Source organism: Hemibagrus wyckioides, linkage group LG17 (genome assembly GCF_019097595.1).
Source record: "Hemibagrus wyckioides isolate EC202008001 linkage group LG17, SWU_Hwy_1.0, whole genome shotgun sequence".
Classification (NCBI taxonomy): Eukaryota; Metazoa; Chordata; class Actinopteri; order Siluriformes; family Bagridae; genus Hemibagrus; species Hemibagrus wyckioides.
Window position 1 is genome coordinate 20,473,086 of NC_080726.1, and position 19,002 is coordinate 20,492,087.

Consider the following 19,002-nt stretch of genomic DNA (forward strand, 5'->3'; position numbering starts at 1 on the left):
TACGGTGAATAAACTGATTCTGATTCTGAATAACAGTTTACAGTAGTTAATATTTTGTCTTAATTCCAAGTATGAACTTTTGGACAATACTGCTATGTAAACATGGCCCATTGCCTACTTTGTGTGGTATTGGCTATCAATAGAATCATGAGACAAAAGAGATTTTACTTATTTTTTTATAGATTTCACACAGTTAAAGTTTCTGCATGCCACTGAACTTTGACATATAGCATTTGTAGTGGAATGGGAATACTGGTTAATCATTAGTGACAGGATAACAGCAGATGGACCTCTTTTGGGCTGAGTCTTTAAAAAGGTCCTCAAACATTAGAACTTGCCTTTTACGATGGACTTCATCATGGTGGCTGGTCGGGTCCGCATAAGAATAAGGCTACTGTTAGCCTGCTTCTTCTTTCTTTCTGTTCATGGAAAAGATTCAGGACCGTAAGTAATCATAAAGGATTTCTGGTGGTAAAAAATACAGTGATCTATTCTGTGTCATACTGTAATACACTATTCATGTGCATATGTAGCATTTTGGTTGGGTTTTTAAGTTCTCATTCCATCTTGTGGCATGTGTGTTTGTGTGTTTCATAAAATTTCATATTTAAATTGCATATGAAAGCAGAAAAATGACTAAATTTAAATATTATAAATTATTTGATTTTTAACATGCCATTAAATTATTATTAATGCAATCGGAAAAGGAACTGGTTTGAAATCTGTCTTTATTTATTTATTTATTTATTTATTTATTTATTTATTTATTTATTTATTTATTTAGAATGAGTCTCTTTGAAATTGAAAAGAGGTTTGATGAGGTTTTCAAGTGTTTTACACTTTATAATTCACATTTTAAAATCTGTGTTTACAAATTTAGATAATCAGATTCACTAATATTCAAAAACCTCAAATTCAAGCAAAGTCAGGTTGCAAAATTCAATATGCATTCCCTGATGTCTCCCCCTCTACGGAGTATGCATGCCCAAATGACTGACATGAGAATGCCATGAATTTGTGAACAGTGGAAAAAAATGACATTTGAAAATAATTTGAAAATAATACTAAAAAATAATTTGAATTTTCACTTAGGTTCATTCAAAATAAATAATCATGGTGGTTTTTAATATATTTCCCTAGTATGAATTCATTCAGTTTTATTTTATTTTTAATATTCAGAACATTTTATTATTTTATTATATTATTTTATTATATTATTTTAACATTCTGATCTTTATGTCACATTTTAAATAAACTGAATTGAATTGAAGCTATAACTAACATGTAATTCATAAAATGTTTCATGCCATTAAATTACATGATACTTCCTAGATAAGCCATTCATTTTGCATGAGTTTACCATCACTGAGCCTAAGCATGTTGCAGGTCTAAATACATTTGTAAACATGTGTCCAACAAAAAGAAGGAAGAGACAGAACCAAAACAACACAAAGACATAGCACATTTGTTCACTGTTTCCCCGTATAAGTTTGTTTTCACAAATTCTTGGTGTGTTTGTTAAGTATGTGCCTAGTCCTTCTTGTTTCCTATTTTGCTCCAGTTATGCTCAAGACACACACTTGCATGTTGCCTCATTACAATGCATGTTACATCTGCTACATCTAAAACAATTCTCAATATATCCATATATGTCCTACATAATCAACAGTTGATACATGAGATAAATGATTATTAAGAATAGGAAGAATGACCACACATATGCCAGAATGCAATCGTAATACGACAGTGCAGTGTTTCATACTAGCATATTTCTAAACATAAAAATGTAACTTTATTTTAGACTTTACTGACATGCTGTTTGACACCAATTTGTATTTTAAATGTTCTTTCATTTTATTTAACTTGAGGCACTCTGTATTCACTTTTGCAGTAGTAGTGATTATTGAGTTTAGGAGACTGTCACTGAGCTTAATAGAATAGTGTATCTTGCACTTTCATAAATATTACTTTTTCGTCTTTAGATATTTCATGGTGACATTTCCTGCAGTAATAGAGGCTGGCTCTGATGCTAAATTGTGTGTGAGTCTTCTGAAGCCTAATGAGACTCTACAAATGAACATTTATCTGGTTCACAACAACCAGAACAAAACTCTTTTACATGAGGCAGTGGAAAAGGACTTTCATCGCTGCTCTCATTTTGAGGTCAGAAATCCAGATGATTACTTACATACTTATTATTATTATTATTAGTAGTAGTAGTAGTAGTAGTAGTAGTAGTAGTAGTAATGTTTGTTGTGATCCTACAATTGAATACATCTTCACAGGCTCCACAGGTAGAGAGTGAATCAGTGCAGGAGATTAAAGTAGAAATCAAAGGTGAAAGTTTTGAGATGACAGAGAAAAGGAAAGTGATGTTTAAATCCTACAACACATTGGTATTTATTCAGACTGATAAACCCATCTACAATCCAGGCCAAACAGGTGATCAATTTCTGCAATATTCACACAATTCATTGTTTAATAAAGGTTTTGTGTTACTGAACTCAAAACATCACGTTTCTCTAACATTGTTTTTCAACAGTGAATTTCAGAATTGTCACTATGGATTCTAATTTTATTCCCCTGAAACAAAAGGTAGAAGACAAAGTCTCTGTGTCTCAAAGTGCATCCATATAATGCAGAATCGCAGGTTTTGCAAACCATTCTGTGCTGTATATTTAGCTATACAATAAGGGTCTCCGATATAATATTAATTGTTTAATTTCTCTATGCACATATTGTTTTGTCTTTGTTTAATATCTTTGTTTCATAGTGATATTCTAATAAATTCATTTAATGTTAGAAGCAGTTTGATAGTCTCTTAATCAGAAATATGTGTATGTCATTTTCTCCATTACAGTACAACTCAGTAATTCTTGAAGTAAGTAAATGAAACTTTACATAATTTTTTTTAATACGGTTGCTGATTTTTAATATTTAAACACATTTAATTGTGACTCTTTAATATTTTTATTAAACAAACAGGATAATCGTCGTAACAGGATTGGTCAGTGGACAGATCTGTCCCCCGCAGGTGTAATACTGCAGCTTTCTCATGAAATAAATGCTGAGGCCTCACAGGGACAATATAAATTAACTGCTAAAATTGAAAATAGGTTGATCTCACACGACTTTAAGGTGAAAAAGTATGGTAAGTTACACCACTATGAGAGTACCTTTTTTTCTGCTGACACAGAACTAAAATAATTATTAATTTACTGTAATAAAAAAATACATTTGACTTGTAGTTTTGCCCAGGTTTGAGGTTACAGTAAAAACACCACAAGAACACAATGTTGGTGAGGAGCAACTGAAGCTGGAGATTTGTGGAAAGTGAGTGATAATTTCATGAGAAAACCACTAAAATAGAGTTTTAAATTTATTACTTTACTTTAAAATTTAAAGACCTTAAATGTCTTACCGAAAACATTTAAGAACAATATTCAACATTCACTTGAAAATCGAGGATAAACCCTCAAAACCTCAAAGCAATGTCAATGCTTGTGCATTTTAAAGGTACACTTATGGACAGCCTGTACCTGGTGCAGCACTGGTGCAAGTGTGTCGTAAATTTCGGCCGAATTATATTCACCATCAGAACGCTCCAAAGGTTTCACCATGCCTGGTGGAAACAGTGGAGGTGCGAAAGTAACACTATATTAAAGAGTCTAATGTTTATATCTCTATACTGATATAACCCTGTATTTGTTTTCGTGTTTTCTTAATAGATGGGAAAGACTGGTTGTGCCTTACATATATTGAATGTGTCAACTTTCATGAATTCTGAATTTGAAGAACATTTGGAGGACAACCTTAATGCTACTGTTATACTGACAGAGGAAGGAACAGGTGGGTCAGTAACAGATCTCTTTAGAACAGAGCTGAGAAAAACATTAATTACACTAAGCACTATTTTTAAACATTTTTATTTAATAATAAGTTATATACTGTATTTTGTTCTTTTTGTTTAGAATTTTCCATGGTAGAATATGTAATCATATCATTCAAATACGAAATTGGTAAAGTGGAACTTGTGGATTTACCAAAAACCTTTGAACGAGAAAAAGCTATAGAAGGAAAAGTAAGATTTTCTTGATTTTAAATTTAATTGCTTCACTGATTTCGCTTTTATATTTGTGAGGTTTTTGCCAGCCTTGTCCAAATTTACAGCATTTTGACTTTTCCTGGTCAACAGGTTAAAGTTACTAGCTACAATGGAACACCAATTCCTAACAAGAAGGTGTATCTTTTAGAAGGTAACTGGTGGTCTAGGAAGTTGCTACTCAATCTCACTACAGATAGTAATGGATTAGCAGAATTTTCAGTTGCGTCACCTGAACATCCTAAAACAGATATAACATTGAGGGTATGGTATGACAACCTAAGCACTCACAAAAATGGTAATTTAAAAAAAGCCATTTAAATAAACAAATTCTGTTTCTGTTTTATTGTTATCTAGGCCAGTGTCTATCCAGAGGAAACCTATAAATACAGAACACCATTTTTTTCAAGTGCTGAAGCACATGTATATCTGCCCCAACCTGCTACATATGCCAGACCAAACGCCAATATACTGTCAATAGACAGCCCAGAGGTGCCGTTTAAATGTGGTGCTGAAATTCCCATAAACATTATAGCCGATATTGTTGATGAAACTATTAAAAGTTACAGTATTGATCTTATATACGTGGTAAGTACAATGCAGTAAAATTGTAGATACAGTAAAATCTGCATTACCTGGATTCTAGCATCTTAATTTAAAAGCACCTGACAGTGATTCAGATTTAACTTTCTGGTTCAGGTCTTATCTAAAGGAGCCATAGTTCATTATGGGCATGAAAACGTTGAAGTGGAAGAGTCAATAGCTTATGGAACAGCAAAAGCCTCATTTAAACTATCTGTTCATGAAGAACTGGCTCCTGTAGTGCAGGTTGTGGCATACGCTGTCCTGCCCAGTGAGAATGTCATCGCTGGCAGCAAAAATTTTGATGTTGAAAAATGTTTCAGAAATAAGGTAACCATCAGGTTTTGTGTCGCAGTTCTTTTTTAAAGTTCACTAGTTATCAACATGTATCAGATTTCTGCACAACACTTTTGTTCTTTGGTGGACTCCAGGTTTCGCTACAGTTCTCACCATCTAAAGCAGTTCCAGGTGAGGAGAACAATCTCGAGCTCTCAGCTCATCCTGGTTCAGTGTGTGGCCTCAGTGCTGTGGATCAGAGTGTGTTCATCTTGGAGTCTGGAAACCGTTTAAACACTGACAAGGTGGAGTTAAGATTGTCTTGGACATATACATAGTTTTGAGCCTTTAAAAATTAGTGCCCTCTAAGTGGATTTCAAATGTAATTGTATGTAAATACGTTTACATACAATTACATTTGCAGTGAGTACATGTTCAGAAGTTACTAAAAATATAAGAATAAATAAATATAAGAATAAAAATGTTAAAACAATCAAAAAAAAAAACCTAACTAAAAAATGTTCTGATTCATTTTCTAGCAATACTATATTACATAACATTTGTAACTTTTTTAGCAGATTTTTGGAGTAATTGTTTCCATTAACTAGAAAGAACAGATATTGCATTACTACTGTTGAAAGTTTGTGGTCTTTTGGACTTTTGGCAGTATAATTATATTAGTCTTGAATCTTGTGCCAGTGCAGACACCAGGAATGAAAAACTAGGCAGGAAAAGCAGTCCTAGGACAACCACAAATCAGGCACACAGGGAAAGCACAGTTCAGAAATAAGGGTATAAAACATGCAGCATCTCGTCACAGCAGCAGCTGGAGGGATCTTTAATTATAATAATCCAGACGAACAGTCCAAAAGTGTTAGACAAAATGATAATCCGAAAACGAGCTGGGTTAAGGCCATCAGCAAAGTATATTTCGAGATGGGCAGGATCACCAGGGTGAACATAGCAAAAATTAAAAAATAAAAACAAAACAGAAAGTGTGAACATTAACAAAGGCTTGGTATAGATGGACCACATTGGAAACTAAATGAATACTTTGAAGAGAGTACGAGACCACAAGAGTTTAAATAGAACTAATCAGAGGAAAAACACATTAGGGTAACAGCCAGTTACAATACAGGGCTGGGGATATGACAAGAATCCAAAAGATCTACGGCTTGCAGCGCTCAGCCTTGACTGCCCTACGCTTTATATTCTATATTTAGTGCTGCTGTCACATTTAAACATTTTATTACTCAGTAACATTTGTGTAATATAAATGAATAAAAACCAAAGAAATATTTCCTGTACTGGCTGTATCTAGAAGGAAGGATGAACTTTCATGTTTTTCAAGAGGTCAGGAGGTGTTTGAAAGGGTTTAGTTCTTCCAGCTGTCATATGCAGTATTAAATAATACATAAGCAATAATGCATGAAAGGAGGTGTTGTTAGCAAAATAGTTCATGCCCAGAGTGGTGTGATACAACTCAGTGCAAAGTCTCACACTGTTCTTGGGCTTTCAGGTCAGGATTGTTATAACATAGAACATATTATATCACAATACACACATCTGTAGTAATGTGTTTTATTGCAATTTATTGCATACAGAGGAAAAGAATGTAAAGTAAGTGGTAAGTAATATATATTTTATGTTAATGTAATTGTACATGCACAGGGGCACAAAGTAATTTTTGTGTGTTTTAAGACCTATTGTATCATCTTATAATAATGACAAACTGTATCTCCCATAGATATTTAATTTGTTGCCAGTGAAAGCATTATCAGAATATCCATATCAGGTTGAAGATGCTCAGGAATGCTTGAATGTTAGATCTCGGCGAAATGCAGGGACTGACAATGCTTACAATACATTAAAGGTAAATGATCGATTGTTTGTAAAATGTTGCTTAACTGATTACTGAAATGTGTATGTGTTGAATGTTATCACAGTTTAAGGACATATATACAATGTAAAATCGTTTGTAACTGAAAATAGTGTTTGCAAAATGTGCCTTTTTGTAACTGGCTGCATGGGTATTGTCAAATCAATTTATGGTCTAATCCTGATGTTGATGAACACAATTTTAGGGGGTAAGAAAATGTTCTAAATAACAATCACCGGTACAATCACAAGGAAAAATGTGTGACACTCCTAGGTTTTTTTGTGTGGATTGCAGATAGTAGCAGAAACAAGATGTACTATCAATAATATTATTAATAATAACTGTAAGAAATAAAAGTTTCATGAAAGCATCCTACAACTGCTTAGAAAAGATTAAATGTATATAAAAAAAACCAATACATATTATTGATTTTTATTTCATTTGAAAATATTTTGGTTTATTACATAAGTTCAATAATATACTACACTGATTTTCACTTACCATCTGACAGGGAGTGGGGCTGAAGATTGCAACAAATGTGGCTCTTAGACCACCTGAGTGTTTGATATACAAAGGTGTGCAGTATTACAACAGATTTGGATATGGACATGAAGGTACATATACACACACACATATGTAGGCACATCATACATACATTTGTTATGTATATTACATTATAATGCATAATTCAGTAAATTATGGGTACAGCTGATGTACTACGTTGACATGTATAGCTCTTATTGCTATTTGTACTAATTAGCCTCACAGATCAAAAGGTTACTACATCCTAATTATTTAAGTGTTTGCTCGTTTTCAGTGATGTACATGGCAAGAGGGGGACTTGGTTCTCCTAATGTGCAAATGGGACTAGCAACACCAGATTCTGGTTTTGAACCCATCGAGACAGTTCGCAAATTCTTCCCAGAAACTTGGATATGGCAATTGTCTGAAGTGGGGTTAGTGAATTAGCATATTGACTAATTATACTACAAATTACTTTTGAATTTTAGTCTTTTAAAGACTTAAAATTGATGGACCTATTGCTTAGATTCTTTTGTTTCGACAGTGCTTCTCTACATATGCGATGATAGTGACTGTTTCATTCTGCCAAAGAATATTTTAGCAGTTTTATTAGCAAGTATTAACGTAAATAGAATATACTGAATAATGCAAGTTGTCTTTTTGATAAAAACATAACAGAAATTGATTACAGTGATTGTCCACAGAGACTCTGGATCAGTACAGCTTCCTGTCACTGTTCCTGACACCATCACCACTTGGGAGACAGAGGCATTCTGCGTATCCTCTAAGGGTCTGGGTCTGGCCCCTCCTGTTCAGCTCACTGTGTTTCAGCCCTTCTTCCTGGAGCTCTCGTTGCCCTACTCCATTATCCGGGGAGAGGTTTTTGAGCTGAAGGCCACTGTCTTCAATTATCTTTCCAAATGCATTATGGTACTGCAAGACCAAAAGAGATATATATTTACAGATATGTCAATTAATTTGAACAGTACATTAATCACCTATTCCTCACTGACAGGTTAAAGTGACTCCAGCCCCTTCCTCAGATTACACTCTGGAACCATCTTCTGAGGGCGAGTATTCATCCTGCCTGTGTGCAAATGGAAGAAAGACCTTCAAGTGGACTCTAATCCCCTCTGTGCTTGGTCAGTCCTTTAACTCTTTCAGACACGCAAAGTCTATTTTTTTGTACATAGTATTCTAAAAGGTGGGCATACACTGAGCAAATATGTTGAGCACAACCTGCATTAGTTTATATGTTTATAGTCAATCTGCAAAAGTGCCTAAGAATATATATTTACTGTAGAGCATAAGGATGAACATGTACAGCATATGATTTAAATAATGATGTATAAATAATATGATGTAAATAGAACATTACCAAACTTGAACTTGTAGCCCTACTGTAACTGTGTGCACCCTTGTAATGGTTAAAATGCAAACTTCATATATTAACAAAATGCATTTTCTAATTCACATTGGCAGTATGCGTTTATAATGTGCTTATGGCCAGAACAGATTTTGCAGAACTTATTTACAAAGCAGAAACGGAAATAACATGTAAAATTAGTGGCCTCTGTAAAGAATAGGGACATTGTAAAGCCCAGTGGAAAGTAGAAATATCTCATTCCTGTGACTTTTTTTTTTGGGTTCTTGTTTTTTTCATACCAATTTGAAACAGGGTCCATGATCACATATCTGCTGCAATGGATTTTACTTAAATAGAATTACCTTCTTTTTGCTACAGGAGTCGTGAATGTGACCATGAGTGCAGAGGCAGAACAATCCCAGACTGTGTGTGATAATGAGATTGTGAGTGTTCCAGAGAGAGGCCGTATTGACACAGTTACACGAAGCCTCATTGTACAGGTCAGAGTCTTGAAAAGAAACATAGTTTTAAATCTGTAAACCTTTTTTTGTTTGTTAGGTTATGATTTTATAATGTTCTTTTCCCTGTAGGCTGAAGGAACTGAGAAAACAAAGAGCCAGAGTTGGTTATTATGCCCACAAGGTTAGGCTCGCAAATATTTTTGCAGTTGAATTTTATCTGGTTGGTTTACAACTGATGTGTATAAGGTTTTACTGCTCATTGATGATGGAGCTGCATTTCAACTTATTCACAGGCAACAGTGTTTCTGAGGAGCTGGAGCTGATTCTTCCTGAGGATGTAATAAAGGGATCAGCACGAGCTTCTGTTTCAGTGCTTGGTAAGGCATAAAACATTAAGGAAAATAGAAGAACTATAAAGTAAAATGAATGAATAAATCTGAATAAAAAATGTATTTGTGCTTTATAACACCCTGCTTGTCTTATGCTAATGAATACAGTTAAAGACAACACACTTTGATAAGAAATCCAACAAAGTATTAAAAAGGAAATTGTGCTTGCTATTCATTCTGGGCCAGACTTGAAACAGCCAACTGAATTCCATACAAATGTCATATATTTATTTTTCCTTTCTAATCATGCCAGATCATGCTAATTACCTGTATATTTCATGCCTCTGTCATCCAGAATTTCCTAGAGTAGAAGACTTTTCCAGACCTTCGAACACAAGCAGAAGAACAGTACTATATAGCAAATGCAGTATAACTAAGTGAAATCAAGGAAAAGTATAGCTTTAGGAGGATGCAGTAAATATTAAGTGACAATAAATATGAGAGGTAGCTCTTTACTGTTTCTGGCTCAAGCTAGTCTGTCTGGTCTTGCATCCATCTCCAAGTATTTTTTATTTTGTTTTGGAGAGCCAATAGTGCATACCTGTGATTTATTCATGTTATAGTTCTGAACAAAGTCTCAAAGTCTTTTTATCGGTCTTTAAACTTAAACTTATATTTACAGTATCTCACAAAAGTGAGTACACCCCTCACGTTTTATATTTTATATATCATATTTTATAATATTTTATTATATCTTTTCATGTGACAACATTGATGAAATGACACTCTGCTACAATGTAAAGTAGTGAGTGTACAGCCTGTGTAACAGTGTAAATTTGCTGTCCCCTCAAAATAACTCAACACACAGCCATTAATGTCTAAACCATTGGCAACAAAAGTGACTACACCCCTAAGTGGAAATGTCCAAATTGGGCCCAATTTGCCATTTACCCTCCCCGGTGTCATGTGACTTGTTACTGTTACAAGGTCTCAGGTGTGAATAGGGAGCAGGTGTGTTAAATTTGGTGTTATTGCTCTCACACTCTCTCATACTGGTCACTGGAAGTTCAACATGGCACCTCATGGTAAAGAACTCTCTGAGGATGGTCAAAATGGTCTGCATGGCTGTTGTCCCAGAAGGAATCCTCTACCAAATATGATTCACAAGAAAGCCAGCATACAGTTTGCTGAAGACAAGCAGACTAAGGACATGGATTACTGGAACCATGTCCTGTGGTCAGATGAGACCAAGATAAACTTATTTGGTTATATATAATAAAATAAAATACTTACAAAAATCTGAGGGGTGTACTCACTTCTGTGAGATACTGTATACTTATACTGAGCCAGCAATTTAAGACAAATTCCATTCACATCAGGTAATATATGCGTTTCTCTATTTTGTTGCATTTTCCTAAACTGTTAAAAATGATTTTTATTGTGAATGAAACTTACGGCTGATTTCCATCACAGGTTCTAAGATCAATCTTTTTGAGTATTAAGGATAGGATAGCTCCAGTGTTTTTGTCAGACGCATCTATCTGAAAATGTTAAAGGTTTTCTTGGTCTCTTCAGTCCATCTGATTTGGTCTCTTCTTATGACTGGAGTCTTCATTTTTCCAGCTGTTGGGACAGCATTGTCCTGGGTCCTGGGTCTGGTGCTGTCACAGGGAACTTGTGCTATGTCGGTTACAGAGAAGACACTGTTTCGATATTAAAAAGTTTAATGCCAAAATTTCAGCATATTTACAAAATCAATATGTTGCTCTTTTGAAGTTTCAAACCTATATAATTTCTGACAATCTGAGCTGTGATTGTTTCTGTGCAAATTGTAAAGATAACCATGAACCCTAGTTTATAATCTAAAGATGATGATGATGATGATGATTATTATTTATTATTATTGTTGCTGTTGTTATTATTATTATTATTATTATTATTATTATTATTATGATTATTATGATTATTATTATTATTATTATTATTATTAATCAGATTATTATTAAGTCAGTATTATATTGACTTTTTTCCAGTGTATATGGAAGGCTAGCCTCTCTGTTGGGCATTGAACTCAAAGCTATACATTTCTAGTTTTAATAAGAATGAAAGGTTCTCTACATTCTAAACAACTATATGCTTTGTCAGTTTTTAACTAAACAGATAAAGAATATTTTTGTGTTCATTTATAGGAGACATACTTGGCCGTGCATTACAAAATCTCGGTGGAATGCTAAAGATGCCATATGGCTGTGGCGAACAAAACATCGCTCTCCTCGCCCCAAACGTCTACATTCTTCAGTATCTAGAGAACACTGAGCAGCTCACCTCAGATATCCGTGAGAGGGCTACTGGTTTTCTAAAGAGTGGTCAGTGACCTTTCTTTGGCATTCAAATTGTTACAGTCATTATTAGTCATTCTGAACAGACTTCTGAACTCGAATAAAATATTTGCCTTTACACAGGATACCAGAGGCAGCTAAACTATAAACATTTCAATGGTGCATATAGCACATTTGGCAGGGGAGAGGGGAACACATGGTAAGAATTTCTTCAAGCAAACCACCATTTACCTGAGAATTTGAAATTTGTTTTATTAAGTGTGTATTATTTACTATGAATTTTTATATAATTCTGGAATGTACAAAACTATTTTTACAAATACATCTCCACCACCAGGTTAACTGCTTTTGTATTGAGGACTTTTGGCAAAGCACAACGTTACATCTTTATTGATCCAGAAATCATTAAAAGTACAAAGAAATGGCTCACAAATATGCAGAGACCAGATGGCTGTTTCATACAAGTGGGTAGTCTGTTCCATAACAGAATGAAGGTATGTATTTTACTGGGGCAGTTCAAACTACAAAACACATTTTTTAATTTATTTATATCTCCATGTCATGCATATTATTTTGACATTGTAGGGTGGTGTAAATGATGATGTGACTATTACTGCTTACATCACTGCATCATTGCTCGAATTGGGTAATACAGATAATGCCACCCAGGTAAGAGCATGATCTCTCTCTTTTTTTACTACATTCACAATAAAACAATAAAATTAATCTAATTTATAATTCAACCAGGAGTGTGCAGATTTAATAAAGTTAAATTGTGGCTAAATTGAACATTCATACTGGCCTTTTTACTGATAAGTTCTGCCTTTAAAATTTGATCATCCATTCAACCAATTTGTTATTTTTTTTTGAGACAATTATGTGCTATGTTTTATTTATAGGATCCTGTTGTGAAAAACGGATTGTTGTGCCTCAAGTCCTCTGTTGGTAACCTAACAAACACCTACGCCACTGCACTGTTGGCCTACACTTTCAGTCTGGCTGGAGAGAAGGAAATTCGAGAGCAGCTACTGAAAGAGTTGGATGATGTTGCCATTTCAGGAGGTACTGAATTATTAGAAGAATTTGTAATGCTAATATTAGTAAAAAATTACTGAGTGTAATAATTGACATAATCGTTGGTTTGTACTGTAGAAGTGTTATCACGATTATACATACACGTCCTAATAATCTTGTCTCTTTTATTTTAGATGGTCATCTTCACTGGACTCAGTCAGCATTAGATGAGTCCAGCTCATTGTCAGTGGAAATCAGCTCCTACGTGCTGCTCGCTGTTCTCACTTCAGATCAACTCACTGCTGCTGATTTGGGCTATGCTAATAGGATAGTTAGCTGGCTGGTGAAGCAGCAAAATCCCTATGGAGGCTTTTCCTCCACCCAGGTACTCGATTCATTGCATTGTTCCCTTTAGCTAGTTCCGCATTTAGTCAGTATAGTGATAAATCAATATCTAAATTTTATAGCATTATTTAAAGGATTGTTTTTATTTAGGACACAGTGGTGGCTCTCCAAGCTCTGGCTCTGTATTCCACTAAAGTGTTCAGCTCAGAAGGCTCTAGCACAGTAACTGTAAAGTCAGCAGATGGAGACAGTCACAACTTTGATGTGAACCAGAACAACAAGTTACTGTACCAAGAAAGATCATTGCAGGATGTTCCTGGCAAATTCAGCATTGAAGTGAAGGGCTCCACCTGTGTGTCAGTACAGGTCAGTGCAATTAATGCCTCCGGTCTTACAAGCTATTCTATTCTATTGTACTTATTCTCAGAGAAAAATACAGTCCTATAAATCTGCAAGCAATTGCATAAGCACTGACTGCCATTTCCCCAACTAATGCTTTTTATTCAAGTCTCTACAATTTATTAAAACTTTTTAATTGCTTAATTATTGTTTATTATTGTTTATTATCTATGTATTGATTGGTTAATTGTTTAATGTTTTTAAATCCCTTCCTGCAGACAGCACTTTTCTACAATGTCCCCACACCTACCGAAATCAGTACACTGACCATCACAGCTAAGACTGAGGGAAACTGTACAAAATCATTTGGTCACATTTTGTCCCTCAAGTTCACTGTTGGGTAAGAATGAAAGTGTGATAAATATTTGAATTAATTAAAAATAACAACAGCATCTGACTCTTAAGGTGATTAAGAAACAGATTTACTTAATATGTACACCGATCATCCATAAGATTATGACCACCTGCCTAATATTGTGTTGGTCCCCCTTTTGCTGCCAAAACAGCCCTGACCCATCGAGGCATGGACTCCACTAGATCCCTGCATGTGTGCTGTGGTATCTGACACCATGATGTTAGCAGCAGATCCTTTAAGTCCTGTAAGTTGTGAGGTGGGGGCCTATATGGATGGGACTTGTTTGTCCAACACATCCCACAGATGCTCGAATTGGATTGAGATCTGGGGAAATTGGAGGCCAAGTCAACACCTCAATCTGGTTCTTGTGCTCATCAAACCATTCCTGAACAATTTTTGCTTTGTGGCATGGTGCATTATTCTGCTGATAGAGCCCACAGCCATCAGGGAATACAGTTTCCATGAAAGGGTGTACATGATCTGTAACAATGCTTAGGTAGGTGGTACGTGTCAAAGTAACATCCACATGGATGGCAGAACCCAAGGTTTCCCAGCAGAACATTGCCCAAAGCATCACACTGCCTCCGCTGGCTCGGCTTCTTCCCCAGGTAAGCGACACACACGCACCCACCAATCTACGTGATGAAACTGTATACCTAAGCATCAGACCAAGCAGACCAAGTCCAGTTCTGATGCTCATGTGCCCAGTGTTGGTGCTTTCGGCAGTGCACGGGGTCAGCATGGGCACCCTGACTGGTCTGTAGCTATGCAGCCCCATACGCAACAAACTGTGATGCACTGTGTATTCTGACACCTTTCTATCAGAACCAGCATTAACTTCTTCAGCAATTTAAACAATAGTAGCTTGTCTATTGGATCAGATCACACGGGCTAACCTTCTCTACCCATGTGCATGAGCCTTGGCCGTCCTTGACCCTGTCCCCGGTTCACCACTGTTCCTTCCTTGTACTACTTTTGATAGATACTGACCACTGCAGACCGGGAACACCCCACAAGAGCTGCGGTTTTGGAGATGCTGTGATCCAGTGGTCTAGCCATCACAAATTGGCCCTTGTCAAACTCGCTGAAATCCTTACACTTGTCCATTTTTCCTGCTTCTAACACATCAACTTTGAGGACAACATGTTCACTTATATCCCACCCATTAACATGTGCCATGATGAGGAGATAATCAGAGTTATTCACTTCAGCTGTCAGTGGTCATAATATTATGGCTGATCGGTGTACTTACTTTACTTAAGTTGTATGTATAATCATTCAACTCTGACATTAAATTACTTCCAAATAATATCAAGTAAAAATAAAAAGATATACACTTAGCAATATTATGCATGCATAACAACCAAATAATGATTTCTTTTTTTGTTATTATTTTATTATGTTTATATCATGGTGATTCCATGCTCATGCCATCGACATTATAGGAAATGCTGATACTAATGCAATGGAAATTGTTTTATGGCTTCTTGAAAATTTAATTCAGCAGTATACAGTGTGAACAGTCCATTTTCAAGAGTATGACTATATATCTATATATCTATGTCTAAATCGATCTATCTATCTATCTATCTATCTATCTATCTATCTATCTATCTATCTATCTATCTATCTATCTATCTATAATATATATATATATATGTGTGTGTGTGTGTGTGTATTATTAGTAGTTAATTAGTAGTTAATTAGTTAGAATTAGTTTTAATTTTACCCAGCCATGACAATGATTACTATTTTTTTTTATAATGATTGCTATTATTTTTATTGGTTATTGGTTTTTATTGGTTATTGGTGTTTGTTATAGTAATTGATACTTAGTTCTTATTGTTGTCTGTGTTCAATTTCCAGATATAATGGGGAACTAAACAGCACTAACATGATCATAGTGGATATAAAACTCTTATCAGGGTTCACAGCAGATCCTGGTGAAGTAAGGAGTAGAAATATTGCTAAGATTTCTGTAATATACATACCTAGACAACCAGATATTTAAATACATAGGTACTGAAATGGTAACAGTAGAATAATTATTGCATTGTTTTTGTAGCTGAAAAGAGGCATTTTGGTGGAACGGGTGGATTCTAAAGATGACCATATTATCATGTATATCAAAAAGGTAGGAGGATAATATGTGTACAATATTTATCATTACCTATATTACACAATATATACATGATGTCTTGTTGTGTCTCCATCAGCTCCAGAAGAATATTCCTATCAACTATGAGCTACACATTAAGCAGGTGCTTCCTGTCAAGAATCTAAAGCCAGCGGTGATAAAAGTTTATGACTACTACCAAACAAGTAAGATTTTCTAGGATTGCATTATTTAAGCAGTTACTGTAACTGTGTTGTATCTCTTGTATATGTTTAAATGATTTTAAACATATTTCATCCAGGTGACCAGTCTGAGACGGAGTACACCTCTCCCTGTGTGTAGGGTTTCACACTGGGATGGAAGATGCAGAAATTCCTTTGTATATCTGCTGTATGATGGTTTTAGTTTCTGATTTTTGGTTGTTGAAATAAAAATAATGGTTATATTATATATTTCTGATGTGTTTATCAGCTCTGGTGTAAACTTGTTAATTTGAACTATATATTTTTTTTATTCCTATCAGAAGTTAGTAGTCATGTGCACCTATACGATCCTGTTATTCAGAGCTACAGCAGAGACTGCTCAGCTAGTTAGTGATCTGCAGGATGATAAATATAATGGGGTTGATGGCGGTATTAGCATGAAACTTTGAAGCTTTGGGTAGAGATGAAGGAAGCAAGGGCTAAATCCCGCTGACTCACTATCTGGTATGGGGAATGGATTGATACAGAGTGGAAATGAATGCCGAGCAGGGCCCGTTTTTTCAATCATATGAAAAGGTGGAAAACTATGGACAGGAGGCCAGATCAATAATCTGGAGTGGACAACTACTGTAGTCAACCTCAATAATAATAATAATAATAATAATAATAATAATAATATCGAAGTGATGAAATACACAGCGCAAAGATGTTCCAGCGTCACTCAGTGAACCGAGAGCGAATACTTGCTATGTATGAATACTTCCTATGCTGGGGAAATCAGGTGTACTGGGGAAATTTGGGGGAAATTCCCTACACTGAAAACCCTAAAAAGTTGATTGAACTAAACTGATTGAGTAAACTCGTTCCCTCAATTCAATTGAGTAATGGAATCTTCTAAAACTTGCATATTTAAGTTTATTTAACTTAGTGATTATGTAGACTATACTTAAATTGTTCAGTTCACCAAACTTGGTGCTTATTCAATGTACTTAAACGATAATGTTCACTTAACCTGGCATTAATTTCAAGTCTACTTATATATTTAAGTTAACTCAACATGGAAATTTAACTGAAACTGTTCAGTGAAGTTCTAATTTTTGACTGCAAGCTTTGTGCACACCGAACTGAAATAAAACAATGAACAGCATATTTAATCTTCTTTACTGACAAAATGTCACAATATTAATAAAAATACAGTACACACTATACTGACATGGAAATAGGTCACAGCCACACTAACATTTGACCGTTTATGCCTTGTGCAAACATAGCAAACTATAATAAAAACTCAACATATATAGTGTCTTTCACAATATTTCCAAAATTTCACAATATTACAGTACAGACTATACTGTAATGGAAAATTATTGAGTCACAACCACACTACAGAGGTGTAACAGGGGGAAAATGCCTGTGGGAAGTCATGCATTTTGTCCATCACCACTTGGCCTTCAAGAATTATTCCAATCGAAGAAGTCAAATGCAAGGAGTTGGGGGGCTGAAGATCAGTGTCCTCAAATAAGATCCCCACTGGCACATCCAGGATAGTGTTGCGATGATCAGACACCTAGTGAAAAAACAGGTATAAATAGAGTATAATGATCAGGAATCAAAGGTTTATCATCAATGCATGTTTATCAGAATGTGCACAAGTTTATTAAGAAAAAAACTAATCACTAACCCTAATCTAAAATTATATTGACATGCATACATTTGAGTTTATGTAAATGTACATGCTTCCTGCAAAGAATTTTGTATACACTTTTTAAAGTATGCAGTATGAATAACGTTTATTATTTTGAAGACTTGTAGAGTTGGCCACATTCCGGCAAACCACCTCCTGTATTCAACTTACGAAGAAAGTGTAACACCTCTCGCAGTTCAAAACATTTATGTTACATTGTAGATCACACATCACATCACCTGCGCCTTTTCTTTAATTAATGGCGACACTGACAACGTTTGCCCCGGAAGAAATAACCCACATGGTGTAACGTTAAGCAGTAGATGTCATGTTGTATCTCGCACAGAAAAACAATTAGGCAACTTCATCAAATATGTATATCTCATAGGTAAAATAAGAAACAAGTTGACCGGGCAGAAATTAACTAGTCTCGGAAGTGGCTGCCATGTTCTTTCCCGCAGAAATACTTGATAGCATGATGATTAAGTGTATTAACTAACAGGTTTCAGTATTACGAATCAAATACAGAATCATTTGATATCTCAGTTATCATACCATCACAAAACAATCAATAAAATATCGTTACTCGATAGCTACGCTGTAAAAGTTTGACCGGGAAATATTGTAATTATGGCTGCATTGTCATTTATTATAGGAACGTACCACAGGGATTTAAATAAACATATTTCACTCTTAATAATCACACAAAATAACTTTATATCTACATAATTTCACTTACCGAACATAGGACACGAAGAAAAACTTGCATCTTTAACTGTGGTGTCAGCAACAGTCGAGGCCAAAACCAATTTTGAAATCCACCAATCAGAGCATTAGTTGTCTTGTTGCTATTTATAACTCCTTGCATGGAAAATCATGTTAAAGGAAGAACAGAGTGAGCGGTTTTAAGTAAACCTATTTTTTCAAATGATTAATCATAATCTTGAGCTCACAACACTTGAAATCTTAAGTTTATGCATTTTGAAGGTAAATAAGTTACATTAACTCATATTTTTGAGTGACAGGGCCA

General features: G+C 35.0%; 1 protein-coding gene across 2 annotated transcripts in view; it reads left to right on the top strand.

Moving 5' to 3' along the window:
* Positions 1-285: 285 nt before the first annotated feature.
* The window catches only part of LOC131367840 (alpha-2-macroglobulin-like), a 37,259-nt gene continuing 18,542 nt past the window's right edge, over positions 286-19,002 (top strand). The window contains exons 1-34 of one of the 2 annotated variants that reach the window (XM_058413407.1): positions 286-444; positions 1,983-2,163; positions 2,286-2,442; positions 2,543-2,595; positions 2,861-2,881; positions 2,986-3,151; positions 3,249-3,333; positions 3,517-3,640; positions 3,729-3,849; positions 3,972-4,081; positions 4,196-4,366; positions 4,460-4,690; positions 4,802-5,014; positions 5,116-5,265; positions 6,708-6,833; positions 7,351-7,453; positions 7,657-7,795; positions 8,066-8,291; positions 8,377-8,503; positions 9,106-9,227; positions 9,318-9,369; positions 9,482-9,565; positions 11,707-11,883; positions 11,980-12,055; positions 12,194-12,350; positions 12,442-12,525; positions 12,756-12,918; positions 13,065-13,255; positions 13,366-13,581; positions 13,833-13,954; positions 15,836-15,917; positions 16,035-16,103; positions 16,186-16,291; positions 16,387-16,533. In XM_058413407.1, coding sequence (XP_058269390.1) covers positions 347-444; positions 1,983-2,163; positions 2,286-2,442; positions 2,543-2,595; positions 2,861-2,881; positions 2,986-3,151; positions 3,249-3,333; positions 3,517-3,640; positions 3,729-3,849; positions 3,972-4,081; positions 4,196-4,366; positions 4,460-4,690; positions 4,802-5,014; positions 5,116-5,265; positions 6,708-6,833; positions 7,351-7,453; positions 7,657-7,795; positions 8,066-8,291; positions 8,377-8,503; positions 9,106-9,227; positions 9,318-9,369; positions 9,482-9,565; positions 11,707-11,883; positions 11,980-12,055; positions 12,194-12,350; positions 12,442-12,525; positions 12,756-12,918; positions 13,065-13,255; positions 13,366-13,581; positions 13,833-13,954; positions 15,836-15,917; positions 16,035-16,103; positions 16,186-16,291; positions 16,387-16,427 — 4,344 coding nt within the window. In that variant the 5' untranslated portion in view covers positions 286-346 and the 3' untranslated portion in view covers positions 16,428-16,533. Of the gene's footprint in view, positions 445-1,982; positions 2,164-2,285; positions 2,443-2,542; positions 2,596-2,860; positions 2,882-2,985; positions 3,152-3,248; positions 3,334-3,516; positions 3,641-3,728; positions 3,850-3,971; positions 4,082-4,195; positions 4,367-4,459; positions 4,691-4,801; positions 5,015-5,115; positions 5,266-6,707; positions 6,834-7,350; positions 7,454-7,656; positions 7,796-8,065; positions 8,292-8,376; positions 8,504-9,105; positions 9,228-9,317; positions 9,370-9,481; positions 9,566-11,706; positions 11,884-11,979; positions 12,056-12,193; positions 12,351-12,441; positions 12,526-12,755; positions 12,919-13,064; positions 13,256-13,365; positions 13,582-13,832; positions 13,955-15,835; positions 15,918-16,034; positions 16,104-16,185; positions 16,292-16,386; positions 16,534-19,002 lie in introns of those variants that run through there. The other variant, XM_058413408.1, reaches the window with a different exon arrangement.